The sequence below is a fragment of the Xiphophorus maculatus genome, chromosome 22 (genome assembly GCF_002775205.1).
Source record: "Xiphophorus maculatus strain JP 163 A chromosome 22, X_maculatus-5.0-male, whole genome shotgun sequence".
NCBI classification, from domain to species: Eukaryota; Metazoa; Chordata; class Actinopteri; order Cyprinodontiformes; family Poeciliidae; genus Xiphophorus; species Xiphophorus maculatus.
The window spans coordinates 15,809,222-15,833,769 of record NC_036464.1 but is presented as its reverse complement, the minus strand read 5'-3'; the positions used below and the strand labels follow the sequence as shown (position 1 = coordinate 15,833,769).

At 38.4% G+C, this 24,548-nt stretch overlaps 1 protein-coding gene across 33 annotated transcripts in view; it reads right to left on the bottom strand.

Annotated features, from left to right (window-relative positions):
- The window catches only part of LOC102216920 (calcium-activated potassium channel subunit alpha-1), a 156,304-nt gene that overhangs the window by 10,536 nt on the left and 121,220 nt on the right, over nucleotides 1–24,548 (bottom strand). For 10 of the 33 annotated variants that reach the window (XM_023327692.1, XM_023327711.1, XM_023327704.1 and 7 more), the window contains 6 exons: nucleotides 18,633–18,726; nucleotides 12,831–12,957; nucleotides 11,287–11,511; nucleotides 10,579–10,771; nucleotides 6,087–6,200; nucleotides 1,690–1,820 (listed from right to left, as the gene is read on the bottom strand). In XM_023327692.1, the coding sequence (XP_023183460.1) occupies nucleotides 1,690–1,820; nucleotides 6,087–6,200; nucleotides 10,579–10,771; nucleotides 11,287–11,511; nucleotides 12,831–12,957; nucleotides 18,633–18,726 (884 nt within the window). Of the gene's footprint in view, nucleotides 1–1,689; nucleotides 1,821–4,786; nucleotides 4,871–6,086; nucleotides 6,201–10,578; nucleotides 10,772–11,286; nucleotides 11,512–12,830; nucleotides 12,958–18,632; nucleotides 18,727–23,236; nucleotides 23,318–23,690; nucleotides 23,733–24,548 lie in introns of all 33 variants that reach the window. The other 23 variants (XM_023327687.1, XM_023327680.1, XM_023327688.1 and 20 more) reach the window with 6 other exon arrangements.

Here is a 24,548-nt window from a genome sequence, read left to right as displayed (position 1 = left end):
TGGGCATTTTCCACACAAAAAGCAAAAGTACTTAAATTGTCAGTACTCTAGTGTGAATGCTGTTCTACACACTGAGCAATATCTTCTTTTTCTACTGGGAAACCAGTTAGACTGGCCTCTGTAGGTGTCTGGTTCACTTGTCCTTCAAGCTGTTCAGGCCCAGCTTTTTCCTTACGCTAAGACAGCCGATGTCACTCGACAGTGAGGCCAGAGTGGCAGCGCCTCTCTCTGGGCCCCTGACAGGCCTGCAGAGCTTCATGATGGATGAGCAGTGTCCATTAGCCGGTTTCACCTCTGACCACTTCTAGACTACAGCTGACGCCTGTTTTACTCCCTGCGCAGCTCAGCACCTCTCGGCCCCCTAACCTCTCATTCAGCTGGACGACTGCAGGAATTAAGTCATCACACCAGCAAATGGCAAGGGAAAGAATTACGGTTGGTCGTGAAATGGGGGGAAGAGGATTTACAGAAGACTTTCCTCCATCTCCTTCGCAATTTTATCTCCACTGAAGCGTTGCTGTTGTCAAAAGATAGAAGAGGGTTCATTTGGTTGTTATAGCCAAGCTTGTGTCATCACTATTGCGATAACCTTCAACATTCATTTAGTGTTTAAAGATCTAATGAGGTTCTTGAAAATCTAATTTATGATAGTCATGTAAAAAAATTTGTTTTAGACATCAATAGAACTGGCAGGTGGATGTGATCAATGTGCTTAACTGATTCAATTACCAAAACTCTTAAATGTTACATAATGTTACATTTTTTAATCCAAATTGTATTAATCTCCTTCCACAACATTATAGACGCAAATAACTCACTAAGACAGTGTGGATTTCTTTAGGGTTTTGCCAATTTATAAAAAAAATATATATATAATATATATATATAAAAAAACAAAAACACATAAGTTTTCACAGCCGCTTTCTACTTTGTTGATCGACCTTTGGCAGCAATTATATTTTAATGTCCTTTTGAATATGATGCCTAGCAAACCCATCTTCAGGCAGTTTCTTCCATTCTTATACAGTTCTTCTCAAGCTCCTGTCAGGTTGAATGAGAGATATCTTTGCATCCATTTTCACATCTCTTCAGAGATGTTGATGCAACCATCCATCCATAATCCTTCCCCAGATTTGTGCCTCAAAACAAAACCTCCTGTCTCTGAGGTCTAGAGACAATTAGTTTGATTTCATGTTTGGTGTTTGACCTCTGATCTGCACTTTCAAGTGTGGATCTTATATAGTCAGGTGTGTACCTTTATAAATCAAGCCCTGTCAACTGAATTTATCACTGATGGACTCCATTTAGGCTGTAGAACCATCTCAAGGATGATAGGTGAAAACAGCTCGATTAACCTTAATCAAAATATTATTAAGTTAAGGCTATGAATACTTATGTAAATGTGATTGCTTCGGGTTTTTTTATTTTTAATAAATTTTCAAAAACACTCAATGGAAATAGATGAATCTAATACAGCTGAGAATACGAGTGTAATGTAACAAAATGTGGAAAAAGCAAAGTGCTGTAATACTTTTCAGATGCACTAGAAGTGAATAATATTACTACCTATAATGACTTTTTAAAATGTGTGTCACTTTGAAAGGGCTCTCAGAAAACTGTGTGCTCCAACATAAACTATGCAGTGAAATGTAAAATCACAGCAATTTTGCAGCATGATGAAAAGCTCACCGCACTCATCAGGGAGTCGAGTACACTGACGGCAAAGGCGGTGCCGCAGGCGAAGGGCTGAGTGAGGTACAGTTCCGTGTCTGGGTCGTCGTCATCGTCTTGGTCCAGGAACTGAACGTTCGAGTCATTCACTGAGAGACGGGAAGAAAAGCTGAGTTAGTTAAGGTCAAAGTGAAGGCCACACACGCCAGCATATCTGAGAGAAATGTATAATTTTAGTTTATCTTGGTTTTGGGTGTTGGGCAATAATGTAAAAGGAAAAGACTCAGGTACACATGTATCACTGTGTTGAAAATTGCGTTAATTTGTACAAAAGTGATGTTTTTCAATGGCCTAAACACTGTGCCCTGAATTAAAAGCCGTAGAAAAAAATTATCAAAACTAAATAAACAAAGACAAGGTGCAAAGCATCTTGTCTTTTTTTGCAGTAGCATAATCTCACATTTAAAAAAAATTGCTGCTAAATAATTGATTTTTTTCAGGCTACAAAGTTTGGATGGATTGATGGGTGGACACTTAGATGTAACTTTTAGACAATGTGAAATAGAAAAGCTACAAAATGGTCTCTTTGTTTTTCTTCCTCTCTTTTCACCTTCTTACTTATCAATATAAAGAATTAAATCAAAGTCCATTGAGAACTCAAATTCCCTTTAGCTAAACTGTACAAATAGGCAAAATTAAAGTATTTTCTTGCATTTTCATTTCCTGTCTTATGAAAAAAAATACACATCACCCTTACTTTAGTAATATTAGTTTAGTAGTAGAAATATGTCACTGTGTCAGATCATATTTATACCCCAGGAAAACAAGAAATCATAAAATTACATTTCATTAATATTTTGATGAGCTTTAACAATTAAAGATTAAATAAAGTGTAAAGGGTTGAAGTTCAAATGGTGGTTAATGGTTTATATACTGTATATATATATATATATATATATATATATATATATATATATATATATATATATATATATATATATATATATATATATATATATATATGTATACACACACACATTAATAACGTTCTTTAGCTTACTTTCATTACCGTGAGATCATGCTGCCGCAACAAAAACATGAATTTATTTGAGACCATTTAACAAATCTCTATCAGTGGTTTCAGTAAATGTAAATGGGGCTGTATATTTAATTGTAGATTAGTGCTTGAATATGAAGGAGTGTTCCCTTCACATAACATGCAGGACATTCTCACACACAGTTTCAGAAGTATTTCCTGTACATCATTTTCTTCATACACAGTAGTAACCATTGCAGAAGGACCCAATTTTAATGCATTACATTTTGTTGTTCTTCACAACACCACATGTGCAATATATCTTAAGCATTGTTGCTCTCTGTATTTCATTTAATCAAGAGTGATCAAATTTAGTAGGATGAGAATCTCTTTGCTGAAGAAAACTTCTCATCATGATTTACTGTAACTTCAACAATGGCTATTACGTCACATATGGACATCGTGCACTTATCAAATCATGCTTTGACTTTCAGAGTTTTCCTTGATGCATGTGTTTGTCACATCATCATTGTTTGAGAAACTTACATGTTTACCTGTTCCCTGAAATTCAAATTAAAGTCAGGTAACAACACAGTTTTGTCATCAGGTGCAAATGTGGTCTGCTAAGTGAAATGGTTCAGTGTGAATCACATCACAGAGTGTTTTGGATTTTAGGCTGAAGTATCAGCATTACAGGTCAATCACAATAAATTAGAATTTCAACTAAGAGTTGATTAGTTTCGTCAGTGATGTAAAGTTAGTTTGTACTTTAAAACAAAACATATACATTCATTGCATACAGATTTACATATCTTGATAATTTTGGCTTTTTTTAATGAAAGCCAAAAATATGTTCGTCCACTGTGTTTTATCATAAAATTTGGGCCGATATCCATCCATCCATTTTCTAACACTCTTGTCCCTAGTGGGGTTGGTAGGGGTGCTTGTGGCTATCTCCAGTTAACATTCCGGGCGAGAGGCGGGGTACATCTTGGACAGGTCGCCAGTCTGTTGCAGGGCAACACAGAGACAGACAGGACAAATAACCATGCACACACACCTAGGGAGAATTTAGAGAGACCAATTTACCTAACAGTCGTGTTTTTGGACTGTGGAAGGAAGCCGGAGTACCCGGAGAAGAACCCATGCATGCACAGGGAGAACATGCAAACTCCGTGCAGAAAGACCCCGGGCCGAGAATCTTGCAGCAGGACCTTCTGGCTGCAAGGCAATAGTGCTACCAACTGTGCCTCTGTGCAGCCCTGGGCCAATATCAATATCCAATATTAGTATTGTTTCTATGGTGAATATATATCATATATATTTCAGATCCTTGCAACACTTTTACAAAAAAAAACCCCTCAACAACCACAACACTGACATTCCTTCTCATCTCCAGTTAAAAAGCCCACAGTCCTCCACCACATCATTATTACACATTTTCATTACATGCCAATGAAAACACCTCATAGCCAACCCCTTTCCCTTCCCTCAAAATGAACATACGCAAACGACAGCAAGATGGAAACGGATATCAGGTATTGATATCGGCCCAGTTTTACTTATGCTAGTTTGTACTTTACCAATGTCTTAAAAAGTGAATACAATTGGTCAATGCTAGTGGTAACCCTGATTTGTTGTGTATCCCTAGTCAATTTCTTTAAGATGTAGAGCTAAAATGTTAATCAAAGTGACAATGAATCAATTGGATATTGGTCAAAGAGCGACCGGTGGAATAGGGTAAGGGGTGGGGCAGCCCAGCGTACAAGAGTGTTTGGAAGAGGAACGGGAAGTGGAGTGGAGGTGCAGGGTAGCATGTCGCTATGAAAACAGCCAAAAGGACAGACCGCACGTGATCAAAGGGCTAGTGATGCATTGGAAACACAAAAAAGGAGGGCAAAATCATTAAAAACATGGCCGTCAATTTCAACTAGAACAGAGAATAAAAATGTTTTTAAAGTGAAGCCATGGGAGCAACGAGGGCCTTGAGTGCAGCTAGATAAATCAAGACAAGCTGATGAGGAGCCAAGCAGTGGAACAAGGGATCTGACGGCAGCAGAGGACAAAGGCTCAGCTTACCCAGCTCTGTTATCATTTGTATGCTGGTTCCACTTTTACTTTCCTGACTGAGAGAAACCAATGGCAGTAGTTTGCCAGGTTTAGCTAATGGTGATGAGACAGTGCAGAGAGGGGGAGAGACGCCATTGTTATTGAAACACTTTCAAAGGCTTTTCTAAAAATAAAAAAAATTGTCAAAGTATTGTTGTGTCGACTCCAGAATTATGCTCATGGTTCTCCAGTGTCTCTGAATTAAAGTGCATTCAAAGCCATAGGTGTCACAGCACTAACCATTTAAAACCGCAATCAGTTTTACCACGGTAGCACAGAACAGGGGATAAACAAGGTCTTATCCACCAACAAACCTCCTTCACACGCCATGCAAGGAAAATTGATCATGCACCTTTGATAGGGAGTGTTTTTATGCTTCAGCTTTAATCTGCTCCTGGCACTGTACCCTGAAGATATGACAATGTAATTACAGCACATGGTTCCAATGTGACATTCCAGGCACTCTCCCCTCTTGCTTGTTCCTTAACTGTGGGACAATGTTATCACATCTAGATTTGATTCTTGCAAGAAAGAATGCAGCGGCGCAACGCCAGTACTTGCTACCATTTAAGTGAGTGACTCCAACCGGACTTGGACAATAATCTTTGCTGTCAGAAAGTGTAATGGGAGTATCTCCATTCAGGTAATGGCCGGCTTGCATTAGGTAGCAGCTTTCTCTGTCTGGCCTTTTCTTAGTTGGCCTCACGCTCTATTGCTCCCTAATTGGGTCAGGGGAGACAAAGTAGCTGGTCTCTGGTGTTTGAGAAGACCCCTTAGAGATCTGAAAGTTTCATGAGTCCCCTCACCAGTGGGAATACAACCAGTGGCATTGTTATTAATAAATGGACATATTTTGCAACCAAGGCACTTTTTGTCCTTCTACCTTTTCTCCCTCTTTCACCCTCTCCATCTAGCTGAGTTTGTCTTGTCCATTAGTGAGCAAATTGTAGGAGATGGAGCTTTTGTCCTAAAAGTGCCGGCCTGACATCTTCAAATCAACTTGTCGTTTGAAAGCAACTATCCATATCGAGTAATGCAGGGGGGGAAAAAAACAAAAACATTAATGTAGACTTGAAGGGAAGCAAAAATTCCAAACGATGCATTCCTCAGTCAATATGACACTGAATGAGTTGGAACTTTTGATAGCAGAATGAGGTTCTTGAATTATCAGCTCGGTTTGTCAATGTCTGGGAATGAATTATGAGCTGGTTTGAGGTTACAAGGTATGGCATGCGATATCTGTGTTAGAGGTGGGTGGAAACTGGTTTACCTAGCTCTGTGATGATGGGGATGTTGGATCCGGTGGTTACCGAAGCCTGACGCACAAAGCCATGTACTGGACTGCTGTCTGGAGATGACCTGTCCATTCCAGGAGGCGTGAAACCTGGAGACAGAAATACATTGTAACAAAGAACAACCAAAAACTCATTTAGCTTTTAGCAAACTTTTTTTTCAGGCTAGAAACGGTGGCAAATGTAAAGGGTGTATCTGTGTATTTTTTCTTTTACTACATTAGGGAGGCTTTACAAACTATTTGGATTTTGTGACAGAAATTGCAGTGGGTAAAAGATAACTGTGGATTGTGTTAAACTTTTCAAATTAATTACCTATTATTCACATGTATACCATAAATTTTAAAAAGTTAAAAAAATATATCAAGACGTTTCTATGTACTGCTTTGCCTTGCAGGGTAGTGCCTATTTATTAAATTACAGTTACAATTAAGGGGAAAAAGGCGAAAAAATCTGTTCCATCTTTAAATGTATTTTACTTCAAAAGTATCATAAGAATGAGCATGTCACCAAGGTATCTATATTTATACATTCTGCTCACATCAGCTCACCTAACATTTAGTTTTTTATGTCCCCTTTCTGCACAATTTGGGAGTGTGGATTAGGAGGAAGAATAAAAGAAAAAGAGCAAAGTGAACAAGGTGCATGCTTAAAAACTGATAGTTATTGTGCTTTTAGAGGTCAGCAAAGACAACTTTAGCATTCACATCCCTCCATCTATGGGCAGACATAAATTTTATATGTTGTTCATTTTGTTACGATAAAATTGGTGAAGTGTATCCCGAAAACCTTTTATGGTTCGGCACAGAACCATGAAATACAAGTGCAAGTGACAGCAGTACGAATTCACATGACTTCACATTTTTGCATTTTCTCAAAGTGACAAGTAAACACCCTAAATCTGTAATGCTATATGCATAATGCATCACCTGTGTTTTGACATCCATCATTTAGTGCTGACTACAGCAAAATGTCAGCTTATAGTGCCAAGGCCATGGAAACATAAGGCAAGGAATATATTCAGGTCACAAAGTTTTAAAAGCATTGCAAATTCAGTGTGCGTGAGTAGGGGTGTGTGTGTGTGTTCTTTTCTTGTCAAAAGTCTCAATATGCTGCTCACATTACAAAAGAGAGCTTTCAGGCCTTTGCAACGAAAAGACACCGAGCAGCTTAGGACGGAGTAGAAAGCACACACTGAACCAAAACCTGGTTGATCCCAACTTTTGTTAAACCAATTATTAAACAAGGTCTGACAATGCAAGTCAGCCAGAGAGCATCAGCTCCAACATCACACTGTCGAAGTCCATAAAGCCGAGCAGTGTGATACAGAGTTCTGGGGGGGTTTTGGGAGGGGTTTTTGTATTTTGCCTCTTAAATACTGCTCTAACAGTTTTTCACAGCAAACATGAAGACAGTGCAAAGATGTAGAAAAACAGCCCCTGTTTAATGCAGTTCATGCGTCAGAAAGCGATGCTGGTAGGAAACATGAGGCCTACCGCTGCGCTTCTTTCAAAAACATGTTAGGGTTACAGCCTAAAGCTGCAACTCAGTATGAGCTGAAAGGCTCCAGAGAGCTGGATGTCTTTATTGAGAGTTAAATGTGTTATCTTGTCTGATCAACCTACAGTTCTGCTAAATTACCTGAGAGAATTTAATCTCAACATGAAGCATTAGCATATTAACCTAAAAAATATTGCATCCCCAGTATATAAATCAAGTCAAAGGTCTGGCTCTGTCTCTGGATTTCAATTGAATTATGTTTGTTTTTCTAGGACTTTATATATTTTATGTTCTTTTATTAAATCAATCCGGCAAAATACACCACCAGAAAGTTTTAAAAGCAGTTTCATTACACAAAATCCTCTCCATTACATTGTTGTTCACAGTGAGAGGCCGTAAAATAGTGCCTTTTGAGCTACAGTGTACAATAGACAAGCAAGATCTGGGTTACATACCCCCGTATCCTTGTAGCCCCGCGGGCACAGCTATGCTCTGCGGTTGACTACATTCTACAAGCAGCCGTGAGAAGCTCTCCCCTAGGAAAGCAAGTGTTTACTTATTCATTTGCACCTTCCAAATTCCACAGATAGCGTCTGAACGGGAGCAATGCCAGAAGGAAGGAATCCCTGAACAATAGCAGCATTTGGGTATGTTGGTGCATTTTCTGTACTTTGTTTATGCATGACTGCATGTCACTGTAAATGTGTGTTTTCTTAAATGGGTAATTCGTGTAAGACACAATTATTGATAACACTCAGCTCCATGCATCGATCTGGGGAGAGGGACCGAGACCAAGAAGCTTTTGCACGGAGGTGGCTCTCAGTGAGTAGTGCTCCCCAGAGCAATGAGCTCTGAGGTTCGCCTACTGCTTATTGTTCTTTGGTGGCACTGCCACTGAAAGCTAATCACTCACTCACGGCTGGGGAAAATAGCACCACTGGCATAAACTACCAACTACTCATTGGTAGTTTATTTTAACTACCAATGAGTAGTTAAAATAAAGAATTTCCCGTAAAAGTTAAACATGTGGAAATATTCTTTATAAAAAATAAAGACAATTCTGGTTTGCATAATAATCACTGCAGTGCAAAGATGTACACAAATCATTTTTATAATTAAGATTTGCATTATTGTTGATTATATGTTTTGTAAGGACCTTCTAGAAAATATGATGGTACATCTAAAGGGGTTATCTGTGAAATAAATAAATAAGTAAACAGATAAATTGTTTTCAAGTCTCTAATAACTGAAATAACCCTTCGTTACTCAGGCTTATAAGATTGCATTGTTGTGAGTAATAAATTCCAGTTTTTCTTGTAGAGTTCCCTGCAAGAGTTTTTGGTGTTCTGCAGCACTTACAGGTTTTTATGTTGGGATGCTCTCAATTTAGTTCCACCGGCTTCTCTCACTAAATGAATTAAAACATTGCAACAGGATGACGCCATGAACAATGTGTTTCATGATGGTCAGCATATGTTTAGGGTGTTCTGCAGTGTTGCTTTTCTCCCACATATAATGATTTGTATGAACTCTGAATGGTTCAATTTTAGTTTCATCTAACCAGAGCAACCAGAGATATCATGTTTGTGATATCTTCTTCATGGCTTGTTGTGAACTTCTAATTGGACTCCCGTTCAACTTTTGTGACTCCTGTAAAGAGACTAGACTTTTGGAGTGTATAATTAATGGTTGTTCAGTCAAGAGATTCTTCCTGTGGATCTCTGCAGATCCTCCTGAATAACGTGCCATGAATAATCCTCCTTCTCTCTCCAGGCCTGTGAGTTTCATGTAGATGTCCATGTTTTGTTAGGTTTGCAGGTATGATATACATTTTATTTATTTTTTTTATTAACTACGGATTACAACTGCTTCAAACCTCTCCTCAACTTCATCCATGATATGTCTGCCATGTTCCTTTGTCTTGATTATTATGTGTCCTCACTGATGTTCTTCAACAGCTGGTTTTATGTTGAGATCAAACAACACATAGGAAACAAAGCATAGTTACTAATTATGGGATTTCTAAAAGCAGATTTTATTTAGATTTTGTTTTGGGGACAAAAGAGTAAAAGAGATTGAATACAATTATGTGTTATTTAGTGTTGGTCTATTGCAAAAAAATCCTAAGAAAATATAGTGAAGTTTGCCGTCGTCATGTGATAAAATGTGAAAATGTTTCCACTGTGTTCATTCCAAAGAAAGAGTAGCAAAAATATTCTGAGACTTGAGTCAGCATCTCTGCTGTGGTGATGCTCGCTGCACTGAGATCAAGGTACGGCTTTCAAGGTAAACATAAACTGAGGTTTACCTGTGGGTGAGTGTGTCTGCACAGATTGCCTTGGCATGAATCCGTGTGTGTCTAAACTGATGCAAACACACCCACACAAATGCGGAAAGCGTGTGCCCGCATGTGTCGCTGTTTTGTCGTGACTAATGAGGAGCAGCTGATTTGGCCTGCCTGGTGATTTGTACTAGCTGCTTAATGATGATGAGGCCTGATGGGATGCCAGGTTCATATGTTTGTCTGCAAACATCAACAATCTGTTCCAGACGATCTGCCAGACTCCGTATCAGGGGGAACGACATCAAACGGCACAGTCATGTTGATTACATCATTAAAAAGTATTATCAGAGAGGTTTAGGAGCATTTAATTACCAGAGACAACACTGAAATTGTCAGAAAATTGCACAACATAAACTTTAAAGAATTGACATAGCAATCAACACAAGATTTTCAGTGTGCACATCCTCATGAGCGGCACTCATGTCAGCCTATGGATAATACAGTAGACTTGCAGAGAATTTTGATTAAGAACATTTAGCACTCTCTATTCCTTCCAGTGAGGCTGCTTCATCCCCTCCCTGTCTTTTCCTCTCCTTTTTCCATTCTTGACTACCGTCTTCCCTCCTTGCCACAACCTGTCCCCTTTGGGCAGCAGTGTACATGGAGTCTAATAGGATGCTCCTTACCTTGGGAATTAGCCTGTAAGACCCCAATGCTGTCATCAAACTGCATAGACTTGATGTTGAGTGATGCCAAGATGCATTCCTTATCCTGCAGAGAGGCATCTTCGATATTGTTCTGATTGGCTGACAGTATTACGCACATGTCACAGAGGTTGATGTTGACAGCCCTTAAATCTGCCCGACTTAATGGTGTACCCTTCAGGGTGAGGAGAACACAGAGAAAAAGAGCGAGACAGCAAGAGAGAGAAGAAGGGAAAAAAACAGAACAGAAAGACATGGGGGAGAGAAAAACAAATTTAAGAAGTGAGCAGAGTGGAGCTTTGGGAAATTAGTTAACAAGTATTTTTGTTTTGAGGCAATGACATTCCACTGATCTAACCAGGCATTAGAGATTCATAGACATGGACTAATATAAAGGCTAGCCTGCGCTGAGGGCTGTGTTTGAGATTCTGCTCTGATCATCAGTCAAGCCAGGCCTAACAAGCTCCAAGGCACCAAGCCATGCCATCTGTGATGGGCACTGCAGCTACAGCATTCATAAACTCCACTTTGGATATGCAGGATGTGTCTCTCCTTAAGATGAAGGAGGTTTACTGAGCTCTCATGGAGTGATCTTTCAATCGAGCGACGTGTGTGATGGAATCAAAATGACAGCGGCCCTTCAAGATTTCAATATGTGTCTAACTGGAAAAATTCAAACTGAGCACTTACAGGTAAGATGGAGACCTTGGGGAAGTTGTGTAAAGTCTCCCACTCTCTCCGAAGGTAATCCAGCGAGCCCACAAAAACTATAGGCTTTAGTTCATGGTAGTGAAAATTGCTGGCTCTTAAAGGCATCACCAGGTTTCGCAGCCCCACCAAAGCGGACGTGACATCCCCAAATATACAGACCACTACATGGCCGCTCAGCACAGTCATGGAGGCTTCGCTCCGAGTCTACAGGGAAACAGAAGGGCATGGGTAGATAAGGGGAGAGGAGCACAGAAAGGAACAGGGGGAAAAAGTGTTCCAGAGAAAAAAAGTATGAGACGATGCAGTTGTGAATGAATGTTACTTTCACTTGCAAAATAAGGTCTGAATCCAAATCTTGAAATTTGGCTTCATCACCAAAGTTTAGCATCGACATAACACAATGTTTAGCTAAGAACTATTCCACTCAGAAGTGGGGTAGTCTTAGAATAAAATAAATTGTGTTTGTTTTGTAGGATATAATTCAATCAGGCTGAAAAATACAACTCCAAGCTTACACCTTATATAGATAATACTTTATTCTTAAATAAAATAATAGAACAACCTGCTTTAATAAAACAGCCTCTGTCACCTGTCACATAAACTCTATGTGTTTTAAATCATATTTTAATTTACATTTGCTTCTACAGTACAACTTTGCAGACAACACAGAATATGTTTAACACCAATCAGGGATGATATTGTGACTATTAACAGGCGAAACAAACAATGATTATCTCATCACTACGTTGGCAGGTGGGATATATCACACACCTGAATATTTTAATTTGACGTGTTAGAATTATGAAATATTGGCAAGAGTAAAGTTTTCAGCAATCTTGTTAAAGGCTTAATCAGATAATCCCTTTTATGGGTTGTTCCTAGACTGTGCTGTCATCTCAAGGTAGAAACAGCAGTGAAATGGCAAAAGAGTTGCTTTTGCATGAGCGAAACGAAGGCTGGTGTGCTCCAGCTACAGCAGCTCAAATTACTGAAGTTAGAACGAAAGCTTCAGAATACATGGCGCATCACTGAATAAGGGGCTCAAAGTGGCTGTGGTATTCAAATGTTATGCCTGATTGCTATGTCTGTAATTTTACATTGCTAAGGAATAAATATAATAGATTAAACTTATAAAGAACAAATATCATTACATTCCTTAAGTTTTAGGAAGGGTAGGGTAAAGGGTAAGTAAATCTTTAAAAACCAGCAGGTTCACTCAAGTGTAAGTCACACAAAAGAAAAACAAAACAAGGTTAGCATTACTCAATTAAATATCAATGAAGTATCAGTAAACCTCTGTGTGTATATGTGTGAAAAGATTGAGAGTGGACTTGTACACAGGAAATTAAATTAAACAAACTCACCTTGAAACAACAGAGAGGCAGTGAAAGAAATTTCAGTACAAGTTAGAATATTTTTTTCTGTTACTGCAGTGTTGATCGGAAATGTTTGCGCCCAAGCAAAAATTGTTTGTATGTCTACACACTACAGGACTGCAGCTGCAAAGCTGTGAGCATGCTTACCAGGATGACTTTCTCGATTTCTTTGGAAGGGCACCAGTGAAACATTCCCGTCGAGTCGTACCTCTTGACGTTCATGTCCATGTTCTCAATTTGTTCATTTCCAGGAATTAGGAGGGGATCATGTCGACTGAAAAACAGATAATACTTTTGTTTAATGCAAAGAAGATTGATTTCCAATAATTCTCTATATTGATGCACTTGCACAGTAAAAAGAAAAAAAAAACTGCCGGTGACATGAATTGGCCAATTTGTTGAAACCAGATGGACTCTTAAAAAAAAGCTTGTTTTCTATGGAGATTATGCGCCCTAATTAAGTGCCACCCGGTCACGCTGACAATATTTACATTTAGTGTGTTGTTAAAAGTTGTTACTTTGAGAAGTCGCCACTATTGTGATTAGTAAGATGTTCAAAAAGAAATCAAAGGAAGCACAAGAGATTTAGGAAGCTCTTAGGAAGGAAACTATATTTTCTATGGAGGCATTGGAGTTGATCTTTCAGGATACAACAACAGAGAGTTTTGATGTCAGCAGCTGACTGTAAGTTAAATGTTTCACAGAAAGATGTTTTTTTTTTTTTTTTTTTTACTTGATGCTGGATTTAGAATTTTTGTCTTTTGGGGATTTCACAGCATTTTATTTTACTATTTCACCATTATCTTACTAGGAAATCTCTTGAAATAAAACTGGGGAACCCTGAGCAAGGGTTACACTAGTGCAGTCTACTGTGTACTCAACTAATAATTAAAATGTAAAGACAATTAAAACATCACAAAATTCATATAAGAATAAGTTAAATAAAATAAAAACTAAATAAAATAAGTTATACTTAATGTGTCTTAGAAACGAATAAATAAGATATTGTGTAATTGTCTTTCATTGATTTCATTTCACTTTATTGTATTTGCAGTGATGCAAAGAGGAAAACTGAAAGTTTGGTATGTTTTGGGGAAATTATTGTAATATATTAGTATAAAAATGTTATTGTGAAAGACTGGTATATTTTAAATATGTGGACAAAGAAAACAGTATTTAGTTGTTATTTTTAGCAAAATCTGAACTGGTATCTGCTACAAAATCTCAAATTTGTGCATCTTTAGTTCTAAATCATAAGGGCCTCAATGACAAAGTATCATTAACCCATCTTTTCTTCCTACTGTCAAGAGCTCAGAGGCCTTCTTTGCTCACACTGGAAAGGAAAAACAAAAGCTTGAGCTTTACAGCCTAAAGGGCATGACAATGCAAGACCAATTACTGGCTTGTACCCTCCTTTTCAGTTCCCACTGCCATGTAGGTAGCATGCAAGTAGTAAATGCTCAGACAGGCTCTGATTTTAAATATTTTAAGAATTTGCCTAATCACATTTTGCTCTCTGAAATGATGACCATAAATGTTTTAGCATCATGTCACAGACAAACAAGCTTAATCCACACCAGTGGGCTCTTGAGCTTCATCCAGTGTAACACTGACCATGAAGGGGCAACACTTACAACCAGTCCACTGTCCTTTCACTTATTATACAAGACATGTTCTCACTTTTTCCACAACCGAGATACAGAAGTTATTGTATTTACTGTGTAACCCAAATAAGCAAGCGGCAAGTGCAAACTCCTAAAACACAGAACCGCTGAGAGACAGACGTGAATATTATGGGAGAAAACGTCCCAAGAGTTTGACATACATCTCTCTCACTATCACTTTCTGTTTCCTCTATCAACACTGCCATTCAATGACAAGGCTTTGATGTCATCTCCTCTTTCCCTCCAACCGATTGGAGAGAAAGCAGGAGTTAAATAAAAAAAGCTGTCAATTAGCCACCCTCTCTATCCAGCTCTCATTCCCCTTCTACCCTCCATCAGTTAGAGCAGGTGATAATAACACTGACAGCATTTAGTGTTTTTACACTCAGCCTGAATCTTTCATCCAGAGCTGCGTGTTGCGCCAATCAACTCCGCCGAGCGCCCCTCCACCCCTTCTCTCCTTCCGTCACTTCAATCTGCTCGGCTCAGCTCGCCTCCTCGCGCGGGCTGACTAGCGCATGCAGGCGGGCTGCCGCTCCACCTCGCTCTGCCAAGACAGCTATCTTTCACAGAGCTGTCAGCAGTGTGACTGGCAGCCTGTCACAGGCTCCGTGCACCTCCTCCGCCTCCTGCTTCCCCTTCCTCCTCCGCGCCTCGGGCTGAACCTACCACAAGGCTCCGGGAGAGCAGACACCACTTCTGTGCTACAGGGCCACGCCCAAGGGATATCAGCTGCTGAGGATCCTGTGACATCCTCTGATAGTGGAGGCGTGTTGTCAGTCATGTCCCATCTCAAATGTTTAGAGGTGTTAAAGCCATGTAGTTCATTATAATCTCATTGTATAGAATGAGATTGCTGAACAATACTATTTTAAGAAATAAACACAACCCTTAATGCAAATTTGTGATTCTTAGTTTTTTCCCCCGCCATATTTGTTTAGCAACAAAACCAAGTGTAATTCCGATATCAGATTACAAAGCAAATATTTTCTCATTCAGGGTTGAAATTTTCATGACCAAATTCAATACTTTTCCATACTCAAATTACCACAATTCCTTATTCTTTTTAAACATTTTAAAGTGTTAATACACAAGTTTTTTAAATGAATTTACAGGATATATTATTGAGCAATAATAAATACAAAACTCATAAGAATGGATGGATGGACACTCAAAATACTCAAATCAACTTTTATGTCTTTCCAGAATTTTCCAAGCAGCACAGGATCCTTTAAAATTTTTGAAGAACACTTTTAAGGAGCACAAGCAGTAATTCCCTTACATCCATTCTCCCTCCAGTGCCTCATGCCCCGTTCTCCCTTTATTTCCAGCTCTTTCCCGCTGTATACATTTCAAACAGAGTTGAGTTATTCCAGTGCATCAGTCTGCAGTCACAGGCTGGGGATGGGCGTGCTCCCCCAATCCCTCCCTGCCAGACTATGAAGGCAGACTCTTGCTTTGAAAATTTCCCCATCATGCAAACTGACAAAGGCATACTTTTCAAAAGCCCACAGCCAATCTGTTGATCATTATTTATTTACAAAGACCTTCAGGCAGCAAGTCCTATAAAAAAATAAAAAATAAAATACTTGATGCGTATGTTGGCTCTCCTGCTAGCTTGCTATTGTGTTTTCCCTTGCCTTGATTGGTGAATAAAGTTTCCCTGGGGCTACCTCAAGCGATCACTCTTCATTGTGCATTAAAATCCATCTCATAAAGTTAATCCGTTATATATATATATATATATATGGTATTATATGTTAACAGGGGCACTAGATTATAATGGATAATGTGATGTTCTGCTACGGGCAAAGTCTTGGAGAAAAGAAAATCTACACGTATAACAGAGGACCTGTCATGCCAGTACCCAAGAGCCAGCAGTATACAGAAGCCCCCCTAAAGCAGAGAAAACTTTGACACCACTTTGAAGTGTTTTGGAAACTGAGTAAATAACTCGCAAGGATTATTATCACTGTGAGATCAAAGCAGAGATGCATATATTACATGGCAAACAGGGACCATCTCTTAAGCAGAACGGGATGAGAAGAAAAGGTTTTGTGCTTTAAGTTAGGCAAACTAAACAGCCTTTTAAACAAGCAGTTAGCTGGAAATGTGCCAGTGTCTTGTTTTTGTAGGGGTTTTTTCTTCTTTTTTTTCACCCTCTAAGCAAGGGCATCCTAAAATGGTACTCTGTTGCAAACTAGACTGAGGGGTATGACTCTATGTCGAGCTAATGGTTTGGCAAGTGTAAAGGCTTATTAAGTCCTTGTTTTGTGGAGAACCGAGGGGGAGGCAAGCAGGCAGGCAGGCAAGTATGCTGGACAAAATCACATAGGCACACAAGTGCAGAAGGAAGATCGCTGCCTAAGGGATCCTAGGAAAAAACTAACATACAAAGAACTATGGCAGAATATGAAGACAATACAGAACAATAAGGCATCTGTAGATACAATAACAACAAAAGAATATATACATCTTTTCAGTTTCGTGTAAACGTTTTATGAGTTAATTTATTATTTTGCTCTAACAATTAAAAAACACAACTAGTGTAGCAGCATAAATGAGAAGGGCAACAGTCAGGTAATATTTTTAAAAAATAAATATGAAATTTAAATTATTATTAAAAAAAGTGTAGCAAACTGATTTTGTGTTGTAGCTATTACAATTGTAGCGTGTTTAAGAACTGTCATTAAGAATATGCTTGAGAAAGTTTGAAACAAGGATTTCATTTTATGCCAATGTTTAGCGACAGTGCTAAGCTCAAGCTTGCCAACGTGCGAGCAGATTTGACAGCTAGCAAGCTGAGCTTCTTCTAAGTCTGATGAAGTCATTTCTAATCAACACAACGTCTTAGCTGTTTTTCAGGTAAAAATGTTCCATGCTACTTTGTTAAAGCAGATATAAAAAGTTCATCCAGTTTTAACACTAAAGAAGCGTTAATGTCAAAGTCAAAACATGGTGGAAAGCTACACTTTCTAAGCCAAAAGTGTCTGTTGCCATTGCATGGCACGTTTTAGCTATTTATATGCCACCTTGATGGAATAGTTTAAGAATACCATTTCAGTAACTATTTAGGCATTTCATACCTAATTCTTAAACCAGTTCTCACTTTTTTGTTGCAGAGCTTGTTAGTCATGAATGCAACCTAATGCTAAGGAGGACCCAACATTCATCCAACTTATGTTTGAGAAATGTTGAAATAACTGTGAAACTGTATTCTTGTAAATAAAGAGCATTTGGTATTGATCAGTTTGCACTTGTAGGTTTTAAATATCTTAAGCAAGGTGATTCTGGATGAAATATTATAAATGCACAGCATTTATCTGGTGTTTTAAAATTTTTGATTTGTTCTTTCAAATCAAATTACATAATTAAACCAAATATTCTGAGTAAGCAAGTGAAAAGTGTTGTAATTTAATTTTGTTAGTAAACCATTGAAAAATTGGTTGGAATTTGGTTATATTTTTTAAACCTAAATCTTTGTTAGTCAAATATATTAATTGAAAGCTGCCCAAATGACTAGCAAGTAAATTGGTACACATTATTTTATGATTAAAGTCTAAAACAAATGTGTTGGTGTAAGCTCGGGCGCGCTGCTGTGTGTCTGACACAGCCTCTCAGTTAGAGGTGCACAAAAAGAAAGATTAAAAAACACTGCCCCTTTTATCTTTCAAAATCAATTAACAGCAGTTTAATTCCACGGGACAGGATAAAAGGAAGGTAATATCCAAATTCATATTTGATTGCGAGGATACATCTTGCATATGGCCTTAAGTACCAGAAACAGTACTCACAGGGGTTCCCACAATAGAGCAGTAGCCTGAGGGCAAAGTAACCATGCAGGTCTCTCTGATTGGTTGCCGGTGTCATTAGTGCCAGCATTGTTTAAGTAGTACATGCGGACCAGACTGGAGGAGGTGACAGCTGGGACTTTAAAGCCAGAGGAGTTTTCAAACGGTTCCTCACAGCTGCTTTTCATGACAGAAATATTATTTCAGCTCTGTCATTAACAGCTGACAGCATGCCACCCTTAACAGTCAGAGCTTAACAGGGCATTTCTCCTCTCTTTTTTTCCTTTTGCTGAGTTTCTTACCTCGCTCTTCTGCCACTCCTAATTTGCCCCCTCCCATCCATTGAAACTCCCACCATCAGCAGCATCTCTGTCAGACACAAATTTTACCCACCCTTCTTCACTTCTATCCATCCATCTACCCATCCTTCTTTCCTCCCTCCCTCCCCTTTTCTGTTTGAAGGCTGCAAGGAGAATAAGATCATTGTCTCTTACCTCATCATTTTGGGCGAGCAGTTGGGCGAGTTTCGCATCCCCCCATTGCGCTGCTTTTTTTTGGGTGAGAGAGTCGATGGATGCTCATCCTCAACTGCAAATACATGTGCAGAGTGTTAGATCAGGGAAAGGCGGCTGGGAAAGTGAGTGATGGACCGCATATAAAAAAGTAGCCAGCTAGCAGTCAGTAATTGCAAACAAAATTAAATACTCAAATAAAATTAAATATTGCATAAATATAATCTAAACAGAAGAAAAGGAAACTTAATGACTCTGTGTCAAATTGAAGATATATAGAAGAAGCATTAGTAACAGATAATGATAAGTCAGGAGAGAAAATAAGCATTGTAGCCTAAAATTGACATTGAAGGCTAACATCCTAAATACGCCTATGTTTACGTTTCCTTTGAAGTACATTTTCTTAAGAGCCTGTACAGAGAAAGACAAACATCTAACTGTACCTCAAGCACTTTGTTTATGGTTTCTTGCCAAACATGTCACTTTACAACCACAATATTCAGTGTATTTCATTGGGCTGAATATAAAAGACCAACAGAAATGTAGAACTGTGAAGTGGAATAATAAATAAAAAGGTTTTTACACACATTTTCATTTCAGCTAAGGGGAGATATCACCACATCATGATGCTGCCAGCTCCTCGCTTTGCTTTGGGGATGACGTGTTCAACTTAATTTACAGTGTTACATAATTTTATATTTATGCCTGAGCTTTGGATCTCTGTAACTCATTCAAAGTTAAAATTGGGCTCATGGCTACTTCCCTGATAATTTCTTTTCTTGCAACTTCAGTGAACTCCTACACATACTTGCAAGTTTGCATTTCTACCATAATCTTTCCATTTACAAATGAAAGAATCAACAGAGCTCTGTAAGATGCTAAAAGCTTGAGATATCATGTATAACCTAATCTTGCTTTACACTTCTCCACAATTTTCTCCCTGTCTGCTGTGTTCCTTGGTTTTTATGATGCAGTTTGTTCAGTGATGTGCACTAATAAACCCCTGAGGCGTTCACAGAACAGCTGGATTTATACAGAGACCTAATTACACCCAGATGGATTATATTTACTAATCAGGTGATTTTTTGAAGGCAGTGGGCCGCACTGGATTTCATTTGTTGCCCTCACAGCAAAAGCGACTGAATACATTTGTACTCCATGGTTTTCAGATTTTTATTTTTGAAAGATCTTTGAAAATGTGTATTTTTTCTCCATTTTGCAAATATGCACTACATTGTGTTAGTGTAATACAAAAAAATCTGATAAAGTGCATTCAATTTTGTAGTTTGAAAGAAGGCAAAAAGATTCTCACTTCTCCAAGGCACTTTAACTGTCAATAATATTTGCCATTAAAAGACTTATACTATCACTGTCGGTGGGGCACAGACAAAAGCATCGACAATGAAATAAATGTGTTGTGGAAATGAATCTTAAATACATTTCTTATTTTATTTTTGAAACATAATTTCAGGTCCTTCTGCAGAGCACTACTTCTCCTCCACATGTTTATCTCAAAGATAAAAGAGGATTTAGCATTCAGCTCACATAAAAAGGTGAAGGAACATTAACAAGCTATGGATTAGTGGGCTATAAATTCTGAAAGCAGCTTGTAAAAGCACATTATCGTTGAATATAAGAAAGTCATGACTGGTGTTATACGTTTTAATGAGATGAATGATTTCTGTTAAAATTCGATATGTGTGTAAAGCTTTGATGTATTCGCAGGACATTGTTCTTCAGGCACTTCTCTCCTGGTTTCTTGTCAGCTATGTTTAGCTTTGTTGAAAAATGAAAGTCTTTTTTTTAAACTCTTTTGGGTCTCAGAGCCAGAGTGCGGCCAGGACCAGCCGTCTGAAGATTTCAGTCACGCTAACAGCAGTCTGATCTTCACTACTGTCGCCTTGTAGTTTTCAAGAGCTTTCAGACAGGCATCCAGATACTACTCTCCAATCTGCGCTCGCCAAGCCAAGTGCACCGTCACTTCAAACCCCCATCAGTCCTTTGGTTAGAAATCAATAACACAGCATGATATTAGTGCGAATCAATGTGAACGCTGCAGGACGCAACTGTTCCAAGCATGTAGAATTGTATTATTATTTGAACATCTGATCTTGTGCAACACTTACTTCTTCTTGTAAAAGATAAGAAATATGAATGTCATTTTATGATATTTTGTTTGTGGAGATGGACTTTCAGAGTATCTACTTAACTCAACTTAAGCTGTTTTTACTTTGTAAATAATTATTTCTCCTTAAATATAATGTATCATTTTCCCCATACTTTCTCCTCTTTGATTTAAGATTTGATGCAATGTTTTTTCAATTATACATAAATAACACTTTAGCATATACATTTTTATAAGCTTTAAATCACATCCTAAAAGGTTATCGCTGAGATTTTTATCCTCAAAGAACACCATGTCTGCAATATTTCTGAAAATAAATTTAAAAAGTAAATCTTTTTTGTTAAATTTAAGGTGATTATTTTTTAGTAGTTCAAAAGTCACCTAGTGAGATATCTATTAGATTGGGAGGTAAATCCGTGCAAAACGGCACGGGCAACAACAGCTGCATTGGCAGTCGAGTGAACAGTCATGTAGCAAACAAGAAACGGGAGAGGTGGAAATACAGAAAGATGCTTCCTGGTAAATGGGGACAACCTATAGTGCCTAATGTGACTAAGCGGCATGGAATTAGCAGTATTTCACCGGCAGACAGCACTGTCTGCAGACCTGGATCAGGGGCTGGCCGTCATTTCTACCAGACCTGAGATCTCGAGGCGTGATGGCGCGGGGTCACCCCCAGGTCCCAGCTCCATAGGGAGTGAGCATCCTTTACGGTAATTAACAAGGGGGATGCTGGCTGTTCCACAATTGACCAGGAGGTCTTAGTTGGGGGTGCTGAGCATTAGGAGGGAATGCATTGGTAATGTTGGAGATAGAAATAGAGCTCCTGAATGTAATGATTGGCTTTAAAAGGATCGTCTCACTCCATTTGTTGTTGTTAAACGGGAGGAAAAACTGAATGCAAAAGCCTGTATTGGTCTCTACTTATCACACTTATTACAAGTACGATTTTATTTATTAAAAAATTGTTCCAATTTATATGTACACAATGTAAGAATAAAAAAAAAGTAATGTAGTTGCAATAATCAGTTTGCTCTTTTTTTTTACTTATTTTAGTTTCAACTAAAAGCAGAAGCACCGAGGTCATGAGAAAGCAGTGATCACATTTTTTTCCCCCTGAAACTGGTGTTGAAACTAACAGAAATGTTCCTAGTGACATTTATTTTGCATTTAGTGGCAAACATGAATTAATTAGAAGCTTCTCAGTTCTGGTTCTCATTTGTGCTTCTCTTTCTGCTAACACAAAGCAGAGACACGACTCAGCTCAATCCAGTCAAATCCAATCAGGCGTTGTCATTTCAAGCATAATGTGTAAAACAGTGCTTTCATTTCGAGAAATACGAAACTGTAACTAATAATTTATAAATATTACTAATGCAAAACCTTTTAGCCGTTAAAGATTTATTGCTTTCCTTTTGGATTATGTATAAAGATTAATTTCAAACAAAAAAAAATCTTTGTTCTATTCTCAAACAGTATGCTTACTTTCGATTTTGCAAATGACAATCACCAAGTCCGATGACAAAGTGACATATTTAACATGATCACATATAATTTGTATACATACAGCTAATGTTCATCCAGCAATGTGACGAGACACACACACATACATACATATAATCTGACTATGACTGCAGTCTTGACCTGTACATCTAAATGTACTGTAAAGGTCACAGCACACTGCAAGAAGACAAACGAGGAATGTGAGTAAAAGATCTGCTTGCAGAGTTGATTGCAAAGCCCTTTTCTTCTCTTTGGTACAGAAAGATGGTTGGTCGGTTGGTTGTTTGGGCGAGGGAGCAGGCTTGGGTGGCCCCGGGCAATAAACAGACGTTTATCTCAGCCGTCAGCTGCCGCCTTGATTTACAGGGCGCCACCGATAGCTCCTGGATTCATCTGGCCCTTGTCAAACACGTGCAGCGTTACACGGTGCTTACCCGCCCTGGCAGGTCCACTGTGCATCCTGAACAACCCAGACGGCAACTGTCCCTTCTTGAAATGCTAATCGCGTGATGGTACTGTCCTGCATGCAAACCTTATCAGATCGCTGTGTCCCAACGTAAACTGGATGACGAGGCGGGGGGCATATCAGTTAAAAAATGTTTACCGTTCCACGTGAGCAAAGCTGGCTTTGCTTTAAGTGTTAACTGCACGAACAAGCTTTGTTCTTTAACTGCATCGCCACAGCAATGGGATTGCTCTTTAAGCCATGCAATTTTGTATTAATACAATTAGAAATAAAACTGATATTGATGCAATTTCTTTTAGTTCTGCTCAAAAGGTAGCCATCATTTGTTTTAAAAAGGAAAAAAAATGTTTTAAATATCAGTGTGCCTTGCAAGTAAAAAAACAAAAAAAACATAAAATGTTAAACATGACAATTAGTCTTTAAACATAAAACTTATTCTTATCTGATACAGTGACAAGTAATTAACTTAGCAGTTATATACTACAGATTTACCTAGATTGCAATCAGCTTTGAATCGAACGCCAGCCTCTTTTTGGCTTCCACTGTTCCGTGGTGTTGTAGCGCCATCTGCTGCTACATGCAGCACAATACAAAATAGAATAGAAGAAGAATTTTTCATGGAACTACATTCCATGCCATTCAGAAAACACAAAAAAAAACTTATTTCTACTACGTATAAACACCAAGAATGCATTAATTTATGGTTAATATGTGATTAGATAAAATAGTTATGGTTATGTTTACTAGTTTCGTTAAATATTTAGCATGACACTTTTTAATTTCAGTTTATATCTACAGTTTGGCTCCTTGTATGACACAGAGACAACAGAATTACATTCTAAAGGAATTTGGGACAACAAAGCAAACACTACATGACGTGATGAGGGTGGCTACAGTCTAAACACAAAGCTAGAGCAGAGTGGAGAAGGGCAGAGAACACACTTACGTGATCTGACAAATCCATTATACTTATATTTAGCTGAGGAGACTGCAAAGACAAGTAGCAGGTCACACAGAGGGACACATCAACACAAGAGTGGTGGAAATGATTAAACCAAAGCGAAATCAGATGTGTTATGATTTAAGAGGATGAGGAAAAACTAAAAATAAAGACAAAATGACAAAATTCAGATGGCAGTGCTAAAAAGTCAAAGGCTGATGGCAAAACAATAATGGATAAAACAATTTTAAAAAATGTACATTTATAGTGAGCCATGCCTTTAGGAAAGTGTAATAAACTTGTAGAAAGATGAAATGACGTCTAATGGTAAATTTAATAAAATTTCTGAAGACATAAATGTAACATTATGCATATAGTGCAGATATAACTTTTTATGTGTGTAGAGGTATATATTTTTTAAAAATAGAATGTTGTTACATGTGTGTTTAAAAATGGCAGGGATTACCTAGTTTGTATTTAAGACAAAAAAAAATACACAAGAAGAATCATTCTGTAGTGGATTGAGAATATGCTACACCCAAACTGACAGAGCGCTGACTTCTTCACACGTGCAGTCCAGACGGTTGGCACAAACACACATTTTAAAACTGGGATCTTTCCAAATGTGAATTTAATGCTGCACTTCCAATCTTGAAAAGGACGGACCATGTTCTCCGTTTATGTCCGTGCTGTTAATTCTCCAGGAATTACCGCTTTTGACCTTGACCGACAAGATAGTAAAAACTGGTACTTTCTCAACTGCTACTGCAGTGGGCACTTGAACTGAGCTCAGAGCTGCTGAAGAGCCTTGCTCTTTTTTCAAAACTATCCCCCAGCAATAAAGGTCACAGCGAGGGCCCAGGG